Source organism: Sarcophilus harrisii, chromosome 6 (genome assembly GCF_902635505.1).
Source record: "Sarcophilus harrisii chromosome 6, mSarHar1.11, whole genome shotgun sequence".
NCBI classification, from domain to species: Eukaryota; Metazoa; Chordata; class Mammalia; order Dasyuromorphia; family Dasyuridae; genus Sarcophilus; species Sarcophilus harrisii.
In genome coordinates this window covers 25,337,471-25,351,031 of record NC_045431.1, presented here as the reverse complement: position 1 = coordinate 25,351,031, position 13,561 = coordinate 25,337,471, and the positions used below count along the sequence as shown (strand labels likewise).

The following is a 13,561-nucleotide window of genomic DNA, read 5'->3' as shown; positions in this document are numbered from 1 at the left end:
TGTGTCTGTGCACACATCTCCTGTCACTCCCCAAGTAAAATCTTAAAATAAACAATTATTTCATCATGTCTTAATATCACCGAGAGCTGAACAAAGAGCAGGCACTTAATAATGCTGAGTTTAGTGCATTGGATTGGTTCACAACCGCTGTGATGTATCCTTACCTTTAATTGTACAAGGACTGAAGAGCTGAAAACTCCTAAAGGGTAATTGAAGGAGATTCTGGGGTCCATGCTCAGCTTTAGGGAAAGTCCTTTCTTTGGAACCATGAAAGATTCTTTCTTCAGGCATGATACCACAGAAAAGATGCCAAGCTTATAAACCTTTACTTCAGCCCAGGTTCCCTGAATGAATTATAGCACAGAAAACAAAGAGGAAGCATTGGAGCATGGGAAAGAAAGCCCTACATCTCAGCAATTCTGTAACACATCTGGAGCGCCACATATATCTGTGCTCTTCCTTGCTTTTCAGGGAACACAAAAATGGTGGAAAGAAAACCTCTTAGAAAGATAATTAGCTGCACAAATAAATGAAAATCCTGTCTGTAGAAGTCTCCCAGGATGTTGAAGTTTAAAGAAGCATAAAGGTCAATAGACTCCAAATTAACTTACTGGCCATTTGTATTAGATGGGAGATCTATATTGCTCCAGGCACACTTTGTGATTTCCACTTATACCTAGGACACACCTAAGAAATGAGATGGTTAGATAAATGGCCCAGGAGTTCCATTCCATTAAAATCTAATTCTTATTACCACTATAAAAGGTACTGTGGCTCTTAGGTTTAGTTGGTGAGAATACAGTACTAATTAAGCCTGGGTAATTTTATCTTTGTTTTTCTCTCTATGTTAAATAGTCAGCTGTGTTCTTTTCAATGACCCCAAACTGCACCCTCAGCTCTGGGGAAGGATCTTAGAAATGTGTATCCTTGGACAGTAAGGGAAATCACAAGGTATGGATGGATCTCCTCCCCGACACAGATAATCTGGAGCATCGTGTTCATATTTCAAGAAGAGCACTTTCTGGCAGTCTGAATAATATTAAAAAACTTGACAAAAATAGAAGAATCCTTAGCTGAGCATTTACCAACCTTATGACTTCCTCGGCTTCCTTCTAATGAACTGGGGGTGATGTAACTTGATTGAAGGTCTCGATCAGACACTTTCACCATGATGTCTCTATAATTCCCCCGGTAGCGTGCACTAAATGGGATTGCGATGCTGATTGGAAATGGTATTCTCTTCTCCTGATCTGAATACTCAACAGTGATGACATTGCTGACCAGTTCTTCAGAATCATCAACCACCAGAGAACTAAGACTATTTGTTATCTGGCAGGTCAGGTTTTGTAGAATAGATGATGGTGCAGTAACAGAACAAGCTACTTTGGGGCTGGTCTCATCAGCTGGAGTAACAAGATATCTACAGGGAAAAATGTTTTCCTTCACATAACATGACTTACATATATATTTATATAATTTCTTTGATAAACAATGATACAACTTTTAACAAAGTACAACTGAAACTTGAAGACTGCTACAGAATCTCAGATTTAGAAGGGCTTAGAGATCATCCAGTCTAGTGCCTACAATGGTTTTGGTTATTCAGTGTCTGTTTAGACATTTTCAACAATGGAGAACTCATTGTCTCATGGAGCTTTTGGAAAGCTCTAATTGTTTGAAAAAGCCTAATCTTTGATTTTCATCCCTTTGGCTAAGCAGAAAATTAATCCCTATTACAACATTCCCACCAAACTTGTCCCTCACTCTTAGTTTTATGGATAAAACCACCATGGTTCTTGCCTTACAGGCTTGTCACCTCAAGGACAACTTGGACTTCATCCTCTCTTTCTCATATCCAATCAACTATCAAGTCCTGGAGAGTCTATCTCTACTTCTTGCTCATACTGATTTTTTTTTTTTATCTAGTCTTCCTACCTCTACCCACTTTTCTTTGCCAATGTAGCTTTCAACCAACTACCCAAATAATCATTCTAACGTGAGTCTGATGGCATGAGCTTTCTACACAAAACTTTCCTTGGATTTCCTTTGCTTACTGAATAAAACACAAATTCCTCAACCTGGCATTTAAGACCCTCTAAAATATGACTCAGTCATCATACATCGTCATGTATTTTATATTACAGACAAACTGAATTGTTGCAATCTTGTATTTATTTCCACCATTACTCCATTTTAAAGAAGGGTCTAGGGGCAGCTAGATGGCACAGTAGATAGAGCACCGGCCATGAAGTTAAGAGGACCTGATTTCAAATCTAGCCTCAGTCACAACACTCACTTAATAGCTATTTGGACAGTCACATAACCCCAATTGCCTGGCTTTAAAAAAAAAAAAAAAAAAAGGAGAAGGATCCAAATTCCTAAAAAGATGTTTACTTTTGTCATCACCACAGTCTTTCGTTTCATTTAAGGCCTTCATTTTCCATGAAGTCTCCCTCATCCTCTAATTATAAATAATCCTCCTCACCCCCTGTTTTCCAAATCTTTCATACCACTCTTTGCATCTCTCCAATACATATCTTACTTTATAATTGTATTATATTTACTCCTATATTTTTATTCTTCCCTTCCCCAACCATTATGTACTTGAAGACAGGATCATTAAATTAGAGATGAAATAAATTGTAGAGACCTCATCTTACAGATCAAGAAAGTGAGGCAGGACAGGTCACACTATGTCACACTGCATTCTGAATCTCATTTCATTTTTTTAAATCTCTAAAACCCAGAGGAAGCTTTGAAATGATGATGATTCAATGCTTTCTGAATTGAATCCTTTTAATATTTGAAGATAGCTATCATTTTTTCTATAATTATTTTCTTCTTAAAGCTAAATATCTCCAATTCCTCCAAATAACCATAAATTTTGATTCTCATTATCAAGATAAAAGAATAACAATTCAATTTTAGAATTGGGACTTATTTTCGTGATGATAAAACTGGTACCCAGAGAGATTCAAGGTCATTCAATAAATCAAAAAAGAAGGTGGTCATATGATAAGAACAATGGAAAGTGGATGGATAATCCAAGTACTGTACTAGCACCTACAAAATGACACAAATACATTGAGTACATTTTTTGTGAGTGGTGTATAGGCACAAAGATAGCTCATAATTTAACAGAAATGTGTGGCTCACAATCACAATTGCTGGATTTCCATGCTTTGTCATTCTGATGGTCCTGGGGATGTCCCACAAGACTGAAAAACAGTTTAATTAGAAAGTCTGTCATGAGCTAGCTTTGTGGCACTTTGGGAATGATTTTCATATTTCTGAAATGTGCTCTGGGAAACCATATGAAGATTAGCTTCTTCCAGGAAGCCTCCCAAGGTTGACAAATTTAGCAGAAAAGGGAGGCGTTGATCATGGCATAAAGCCCAATTGTTCCAACTCCACTCTCTAAAATATCATTCCCAGTAACTGAACTGGTCTATAATAGACCTTCTGATCTATGAGCATGGGAATTTCCTAGAAATTATGTAAGAAAATAGGTTTTTTAAAGTGAGAAGCCCTTGCACCCTAAAGAGTCTTTGTTTGCTAAACATTTTAGATTATGAAGAGTGATGGCTTCTTAGCCTGGGGTAGCATGATGAGCCATGACCTAAATTTACAAATCTGAATGGGTTTGACTGGATGACTAGGTGACCAGGAAACCACTAAAGGAGGAACACCTTCAGTGGGTGTTAGAGGGTGTGGTGCTGTTTTGGCCTCTCTGAGCTACTTTGAGATATGCTACTATAGCTCAAGTACTTTGTTTCAGTTGAAATAAAACAATCATATGATTTAAAAAAAATACTTCTGGCTTCAAATCTCATCTGTCACACTTATTACTTTTATGATTATGGGCAGTTCACTTTATTTTGATGGATCTGATTTCCCTGTCTGTTAAATAAGAGTTGGATTCGATGGCCAATAAGATCCATTGACCTTCTACATCTATTATCCTATAATGCTACAATATTCTGACAATATTCTGATAGTCTTGAAGCGCAGAATGAGGTATGTCTTTTTAGATAGATTTAATTGCTTGACTATTTATTACAGGTTTTGTTTTTGTTTATAATTCCTAAGTTTATAATTAGGAAGGGGGAGATAAGAGAGATAAATGAAAGAAAGAGAGAGACAGAGAAGAAGGAAGGAAGGAAGGAAGGAAGGACAGAAGGAAGGAAGAGAGAGAGAGAAAGAAAGGGAAGGAAGGAAGAGAAAGAAAGGGAAGAAAGAAAAGAAAAAGAAAGAAAGAAAAAAGGAGGATGAGATGAGAAAGAAAGGAAGAAAAAGAAAAGTAAAGAAGGGAGAAAGGAGAAAAGAAGGAAGGAAGAGAGAAAGAAAGAAAAGAAAGAAAAAGAAAGGGAAGAAAGAAAAGAGAAAGAAAGAAAGAAAAAAGAAAGGTGAGATGAGAAAGGAAGGAAGGAAAAGGAAGAAAAAAAGAAAGTAACCAAGGAAGAAGGGAAAAGAAAGAAGGAAGGAAAGAAAGAAGGAAGGGAAGAAAGAAGAAAGAAAGGGAGGGAGAAAAGAAACATGGAGGAAAGGAAGGTGGAAAGAAAGAAGAGAGGGGGGAAGGAAAGTCCTTCATTGATGCATGCTTTTAGTGTATAAAAGAGAACAGAAAAAAGTTCTAAAGGAAATGTAGACAAGCAAGATAAATTAAAAACTAATATGGTGACTTTATTTACTTTCAAAAAACTAAGCTGTACGTAATAAAATTGTATGGTTTCACAAGCAATTTTCTGTTTTTCTTCATGGAAATGCTCATATTTTTTGGTGTTTATCAAACTCAGAATACCAAATAGAATTAGTTTAAAAAATACTCAATGTATTAAAAATAATTGGAGTATCTGGTGATTCTTTCAAATCACTAAGGCATCATTTAAAAGAATATCGTAAATGTATGCTTTTCTGGGAGAAAACTATTATATTCACCTGGCTTAAACTGGTTTATGGAGATTTTATTTAAACTGATAAAAGATTACCCATTTTGAACAGAGATACTAAAATACTGTAGTTATATTAAAAATACCAGTTTGGTAATGAATATTACCTCTAACATGTTTTGTTTATTCAGATATTTGTTATTGGTGCAAGGGAGATAGTCAGTGAGAAAACTCTCTCAGCGTACCCTGACTGCTGTTTTTTAGTTTGTGATTTTAGGGAAATCCTTGGGGGGCCGAATTCACACGGTGTGTAGATGTCAGTGGGGGAACCTGACTCCAAGGATACTATCATGTCCACTACACTGTGAGTGATGAAAGCTCACTTACTATGCAACAGAAAAGACAATTTCTCCTCTCAAAGAGTCACATTCCAATGGAGAAAACACCACCTATGAAAGGTTTCACCTACAAGTTGGATGGGAAAGTTTCATGGTTTTGGGGGTACAAAATGCAATGATTTAATGTCACTGTTCCTAGGGAGGCTGTAGTCAGGGTCCTGGTCTCCATCAGAGTCCAAAGAAAGATGGTGGTCACGGGACTGGGGAAGATGGCTGCCTCCAGTCTCCCTCGGGTACCTTGCTGCTTTAGCCATGCTGGTTTGTCTGCCAGACAGGTGGCAGTTGGCTGGCATTTGCCAGGGACTCAGAGCCCTTTTCCACAGGAGCTGAGTCTAGATGATGGCTCTGGTCTTGGGCGTGCTGTCACTCTTAGGGCTCCCGTGCTTATATCTATAGGAGGAAACTAGCCATCGGTTGTTGCCTGAAGTGGCGAAGAAGGATCCCTTCTCTCAAATGATTTGGCCTCTTACTGATGGCTTTGGGTGAGCCAGAAGCAGGTCCAATGGCCTGGGGAACATTGAAGGGAACGAGTGGTAGGGCTGGGGATGCTGGTACATGCTGCCTCCTGGCATCTCTCAGGGTATCTCACTCCTCAGCTAGGATGGACCACCTTATATTACATTATTATATTAAAATATAATAAAAATGTTTTAAAATATTTTTTCATAATAAAAGTTATTGATCCAGAATATCTGTCCAAGTTTCAATTTTATCAGTTATTGTTTTCCTTCTTATTTAATCAACTACTCCCTCCCTTAATTTTAATGCCTTCTGTCTGGCATTATGTTCAGTGCTAGTTTATATATCAAGTACATAATTCTTTCATATTTGTCTCTCCCATTAGAGTAAGAGTTCATTTAGGACTTTGTGCGTTTTCTCTTTTCTTTTAATCCCCAGAACCTAGAACACAATAAGTGATTCACAAATGCTTGTTGATTTGATTGGCAAATGCTTGTTAACCCTCATCAGTATGATGGGTAATACTTTTTTAAATACCAATTTAATATTAATTACTGGGTAATAATTCCTTTTATTGATTGATTCACTTCTAAGAACAGACCATGTTTGAATCCCCAATTTTTGGCCCCAAGGAAGTCATTTCTTTTCTCCCCTTTGTGGTGCTGTCTGGTTGCTCCATCCCTTCCTCCTTTCTAAATATGGCATCTTTTAGCATTTTCTTCACAGTTGGGGGAATTTGTATGAAGTCTTCCAAACAACGTTATTGTAATGTATAAGGTATCACTATATTTTAGCTAAAAGAGGAGCCTGGAACCGGGCCACCAGGAACTTCCCAGAATATCTTGAAACCATGATGCCTATATTTCCAGTCTTCCCATCCTCCCAGCCAACACTCACTCCTCTCTATGTGTTGCCTCCCTTTTTCAGAATGCAAGTCCCCTGATGTCAGAGACTGCTTCACTTTGGTATGTGTATTCGGTGGATGGAGAGCCTGCCTCAGAGACAGGAAGTCCTATCTCTGACACGTAGTGTCTGTGTGACTCTAGGCTGGCCATTTAATCTCAGTGTTCTCAAAGCAAATATGGAAGGTTGTAAGCAGAGAAGGTGCTCATCTACATTGATAGAGATAATTTCCTCACTGGAAGTATTGCCTATCCAAAGCACTTAACGCAATGCTTGGCACTTGATAAGCAATTAATAAATGGCCCTTCATGGCATAACATTGCTGTTTTGACATTTGTAGGCTTCAGTAGATCTATATAGTCTGTCCTTCAGTACTGATCACTGCCCATCTATGTCTTCTTATTCTATATGATTTTTGCTCACATTATGTCCAACAAATTGGATGCATATGTGTAATGGGCTGAGGTTTGAGCTGATGCACTGAGGTCCCAAGTACATGAGGCTAGATAGTAATTGGGCTATACTCTATTAATATACATGATTGGATTAAGAATGGTCCCTGCCCACTCTCCTTGCAAGTCCTGATGTGTTGTATAGGAAATGACGATTTTGGTGGGTGGAGGCAGAGAGAGAGGGAAGAAGACAAGCTGGGAGAGATTGGGCTGAGTTCGAGACTCCGAGCTGCTGGTTGTGTGGCTGCTGGTCGAGCTAGCTTCTTGACTCAGCTGCACACATTGCTATCGCCCATTCTCTTCCACCTCCGATCCTTCTTCACTGAGAATAAAGACTGACGATTTTCCCCTAACCTGAATTCCTGTCTCGTGCTGATCTTAAAATATATGATCTTAACACATATGAACAACAGCCTTCTAATATAGTAAAATGTTATTTGCCTAAATTGAGAAAGGAGGGAATATTGTTAATTCCTCAGTCTTCCCCAATAACTCTACCAAAATTCCTCAAGAAAGAAAGAGGAAGGAAGGAAGGAAGGAAGGAAGGAAGGAAGGAAGGAAGGCAGGAAGGAAGGAAGGAAGGAAGGAAGGAAGAGAGAGGGAAGAAAGAATGGAGGGAAGAAAGAAGAAAGAAATGAAGGAAGGAAGAAAAAGGAAGAAGGAAGAAAAGAAGCAAGGACTACTTTCCCATATGAGTTAAAATTCTTCCTACTTCCCATACTCCTATATTTTCTTCCACTGTACAGATCCTAAATTTCTTGCTTTCACATAAACTTCATATTTCTTCTACTCTCAAAACTATAAATTCTCATCTTGACTTAATAGTACTCAAATTTCTCCCTTCCAGAGGTCAAAATCTTTTCCAGCTCAAAAAAATCAATGCCATCTCTTAAAATTCTCAAATCTTCATTTCAAGTGTCCTCTCAGGTAAATAAAAACAAACAAACAAACAAACAAAAAACTACCTCCCTTCTGATTGCTCATAAAATCCTGGCACAGCTTCTTCTGAAGCTACCTCAGAGGCGGGTTTATTTACAGAGGTGACATCATTCTGGACTCCAAAACTGGACTGACCGCCAGAATCCTTAAATCTACTGGCTAAGGTACACTGGTAGACATCTCTCTTTGCCGTGGAACTGACACCTTTCAGTGCAAAACACATCTGTGAGTGAAGGAAGTGACACAAACGTGTGAAGGAAGTAAATGTGGAATTACTCCATGTGCTCACTGGCTAGCCTCGTTACACAACCTCCTGCTCTTGCTCTTAGTTTGAATATGTACTTCAGGAAGCTTGCCAGCACCCCCAAACCACAAAATGAGTAGCTGACCCTAATAACCACAACATCTGCGCCCAGTCAGTCAGTCTTGTCTCAGAACGACGTAACAGAGCTTCCTTCCTCTCCACAAAAGCTCTCATAGAAGCCCCATCTCTCATCCTCGCAGCTCGTCCAGACATCTGTATTCATCATCTCTCTCTTAGATGATTACAATAGCCTCAGAACTGGTCTCCCTTTTTAGTGTCTCCCCAATACAGTAGAATCTTCATTCAGATACTAAAGTAATCACCCTATATTACAGGTCTTACTGGGTCACTTCCCTATTCAGTAAAATCCATTGTTTACTAGTGGTCCCCATTGCCTCTAGAATCAAATATAAACTTTCCTGGCTAAATGTTTTAAGACTCTTCATAACCTGAGTCCCAACCAACTTTCTTAGTTTATTTCTTTTTTTCTCACATGCTAGGATCTAGCCACACTATCTTATTTTTCTTCCTACAGAATATTCTATCTCCCATGTCTATCTCTGTTCCCCTATTCCTGGAATATACTTCCTCTTCTCCATCTCTTAGAATCCTTAGTTCCTTCAAGTTCCAGTTTCAATATTAAGCTTTTTCTGAACCCTCTAGCTATGAATGCTTCTCCTCCCTGCTTCATCTAATTAATATGTACCTATATTTATAGGTAAATATTATCTTGAGGCTAGACTATAAAACAGCACCATACAAACAAGGATTCTCAATGTTTTTTCATTGTTTTCCTTGGATTAACCACAGTGACAGAAGACGCTATTTTCAAATAATAGTTGGGAGAGAGGACATTCTTTCTTTACCCCTGTATTTATTTTTAAAAGGCTTTAATATTTGTCCATGGTAGATAATATTGAATTTGGTTTTAGATAGATACATTTATCATACTAAAAAGAATCCTAATCATGCTTTTTAGGGTTTTTTAGGGGGATTTTAAGGAAAAATGAGGTATAACTCATCACATCAAAGTGATATAATTAAAATCCTAAGCAAATAATCTCCACAAAACTTTATCAAAGGTATTAGATGTAAAACTCTACATACATAAAGTAAAAGACAATTTGAGGAGAGAACACAAAAAATTAAAGGTTCTAGAAAAAGCATTTCCCTGCCTGTGCCTGAGATGAGCCTTGAAAAACAAGCTAAGAATTCTTATATGTTTTCCTGTCATCTACAAAGATACTAAATGATTTTTGACTCATATGATCTTCTATGGAAAAAAAATTTTTTAACTATTTTACAATCAGATCTTTTTTGTTCCAGTAGATAATCAACACAAAAACATTTAAGTTTCTTTCACAGCTTAGAGGAGAAAAAAACAAACTCTCCTTCCACTAAATGCCGCTAGAATTAGCTAGGGTCTCTACTCCACAGTAAATTCAAGGAATTTTTCATTTCGTGGAGTTATTCCAGCTTTATTCATGACTTACAGGCCAAAGGACACAATTCTATCCAGTAACAGGGAAGAAGTAGTTGCTGAGAAACAAATGATGGGAATCTTGGAGGGAAATCATTACAGCATCTTAAAGATTTCTGATACAGGAAAAGAATTATGGTCAGAACCTATCATGCATCCTAGATTTTAGGAAAGATGACTTTCAAAGGATCAAAGGAAAGAAGTAGGATTCCATGGATAATGAAATTTCAGGGGATATCAGGAACGATGAAAGATACTCAAATGAAATTCTGAAGGCACAAAGGGAAAAAACCCATTGAAGAGGAACAATGGGATTTGTCTAAAAAAGACTGATGTGGATACATGGGAAAATAACGAACAGGAATTTTTCCATGTATAGAACATGGAAAGGTCAGGCAACGAAAAAGTACATATGAGTATCACAATGCTGTAAAAATATAAAAAATACCCTACTTCAAAATTAACTGAAACTGATAAGAGAAAGCTAAAGACCACAAAAGTGGTCTGGTTTATTTTGTTTTGTTTTGTTTTTTAAGCTATATTGAGAGGAAAAAGAAGATCAAAGAGATAGAACCTTACTTGTTACCATGATAACTGACAATATAGAGAAGAGAGAACTTCTTTGCCTCTGATTTTTTTTCTGTTCTCTCTGCCAAAGGGGATGAACTTTACACTTCAAATGACAAAAGGAAAATAACTAATAAGGGATTTATGCTTAAGATCAGTAAAGAAACCGTGAGAGCATAACTAGCTTCCCTTAATGAATTTAACTTGCCTGGCCAAGAGGAACTATAAGGGTAGGACTTAGGTAACCATTCAGACGAGTTTCCTAATCGATTATCTATGATGTTTAAAAGATCATGAAAAGCAGAAGTAACACAGGCCTGAAAGACAAATGCCCCAATCTTCAAAAAAGAGGAGAGAACAGAGTCTCTGTTAAAGCTTGAGCCACTGAGCTCGACTTTGACTTTTGGGAAACTTTAAGGAAAAATCATTGAAGAAGGTGGTTGCCAAATGTTGCTGGCCCTTGTTTTCACAGAAGACCAATGAGATGCCTTGACTCGTGTGTAAATTGACTGTAAATGAGGGAAGAGTTGCATGAAGTCATCAGCCTCAGTCTCTTCAAGGGACATCAAAGTCCAGATGAAAACAAAAATCAGGATGACGGATGATGCTCCGTGATGTGATAAATGACCTTGACATCTTCACAGCACATGCTTCAGCTGCTTTCACGGCCACTGGGACAAACTGTTCTCTTCTCCCATTCTGTCTGGGAAGGTCCTCACCTGCTTCACGTGTCCCCATCCCCAACAGACTGATAATGTGGAGTCCTGTCTCATACCCTCTCCCTGGTTTAGCCAAGATGGGTTAGTGGGATGTGGCTGTGGGGCATGCTACGGCTTCTTGGGGCCACAGGTGAAGGGGTGTGTCAGGTAGACTCCAAAGAGGAGCAGGCCCGAGGAGGGCTCAGTGAGCCCTCACACCAAGGTGCTGGTCCTTGTCAAACACTCAAAGGGAAGCAGCCACTATAAATCATCAGAACGCCTTCATCAGGAATCTCTTGTTGGGTCAAGGTCATTTCCATTTCTGATGGGATCGCTGAGTTAGGAGGTGATAGAATTTATCTAGATTTTAGCAGTAATCAATTATATTATACTGTTCTTGTGGAGAAGATGAATATATATATATGTGTGTGTGTGTATATCTATATATATAGTCAAATGGGCTTAGAACTGATTGAATGGTGAGATATATATAGATATAGATATAGATAGATATATATTTAAAACCAAATGGGCTTAGAACTGATTGAATGGTTTATACACACACACACACACACACACACACACACACACATATATATATATATATATATAGTCAGATGGGTTTAGAACTGATTGATCAAAATCAAAGAGTAGTTATAAATGATTCAATGTCACTGTGGCAGGATATCTGCAGGGGAGAACTTCAGATATGTGTTTATTAGTATTCTTTAATATTTTTGTCGATGACTTGGGGAAAGACGTTGTTGTGCTTCTTACATCTGCCAATGACAAGAAGTGGGGAAGGACAGCTACTAGCTACAAGTAGCAGGTAACAGGATACACAAAGATTTGACAGGTTAAATCAGGGATCAGCAAACCATGGCAGAGGGCCAGATTTGGCCATCTGCCTATTTCTGTACAGCCCTGAGCTAAGAATTTATTTTTATATGTATATTTTAAATAAAGTTTTGTTATATATTTTCAAAATGTAAAAATCAAGATTTTTCTTGTGCAGCAAGAGAATTGTATAAATATGTTTGAATATATTGGATTTAATATATATTTTTACCATGTTTACCACATATTGAGTTACTTGCCATCTAAAGGAGGGGGTGAGGGGAAGGGGATGAAAATTGGAACACAAGGTTTTGGAACACAAGGTCACTGTTGAAAAATTATCGTTGCATATGTTTTGAAAAGAAAAGGCTTCAATTAAAAAAAATGTAAAGATCAATCAGAGCATGTTGGCCTTTAAAAAATAAGGCAACAAGGTGAATTTGGCCATTGGCCTCTTGGATTCAGCAATTATTGTGATCCCTTCCAACTCTTAAATTCTGAGCTTCTATGAGTTATACTGATTAAAATCAATATGCTCTACTTAAAGTAATGAAAATTAATTATAAATAACATGATTTTTTAAAAAAATATACTAGAACTTCAACTTTATGTGCTAATAACCATTATTTCACTTAATTTAATTTAATTTATTTATTTATTTAATATTAATTTAAAATTATTCCCTTTCTCTTTGAAAGAAATCTTTCCAATGTTAATTTGAAAATGAGGATAAATGTCAACGGTCACAAGTCTAGGCCTAATTAAGCTTCTTCTTTTTCCATTTCCTTACTCTTTTTAAAAAAATCTCATGACCCAAATATATAATGTGGACACTAGCAAAACTAGACCAAGATGGATCAGGTTTCTGGCCTGATATGAAAAGCTTTCTCCATGTGAGATGAGTTGTATGAGCTGCTATATTTCTGAATGAGTGTGTTTTTTTTTTTCCTACTCAGTTTAAGTTCAAGAATTCCTGGTATCCATTTCTTGAGTTTTCCTGAAGACAGATGGGTAATTGCAGGAACCAAAATTGCTCCAATCACTAGAAGAAACAATAAAAGACAGGCAGATGTCTTAATGATTGAGGGCAAAAGATGAGTCCAAAATACGGAACTAGAGGAAATGGTCCTTCTTCAATTTATTTACCTCTCTACAAAAGACAAGAGATGTGTTCTATTTGAAGACTTCTATAACTCCCAATTTTTGATGTTATTGAGAGAAGGAGACTAGAGTCTGAATTGTGCTCCTATTAGGCTCTAGATTAGGCAGAAGGCTGCATGCTAGCTAGAAGTCATGCAACTTGAAGCTTTAAGAGATGAAGTGATCATTTTTTCTGCCAAGTTGGGCTTCTTGGTGGTTTCCTGGCAGAGCAATTTATCTTTATGAAATCATTTTAAGTTTCCCTTTTGCCTGAATAAAAATCTATTTTACTTTCTTTCCTTCCATACCCTACTCTCTTTTTTAAATTCTAAATTTGCCCCTGCCACCCACAGAAATACAGTCACCTTGGATGACTCCATCAGCCTCTCCTTGTGTCTCTGAATGATAAGATGGCTGGTTGGCCAAGGAATAGGTGGTAACCCCTTAAATACCTTTCCCTCAGTCCCATTTCAACCCAATTCTGTGTGTCTGGAA

General features: G+C 37.5%; 1 protein-coding gene across 1 annotated transcript in view; it reads right to left on the bottom strand.

The window, feature by feature from the left end:
• The window catches only part of DTHD1 (death domain containing 1), a 64,742-nt gene that overhangs the window by 38,621 nt on the left and 12,560 nt on the right, over window positions 1-13,561 (bottom strand). Inside the window, exons 3-4 of the mRNA XM_012552294.2 lie at window positions 1,090-1,420; window positions 165-344 (exon numbers count right to left, since the gene is read on the bottom strand). Coding sequence (XP_012407748.2) covers window positions 165-344; window positions 1,090-1,420 — 511 coding nt within the window. The remainder of the gene's footprint in view (window positions 1-164; window positions 345-1,089; window positions 1,421-13,561) is intronic.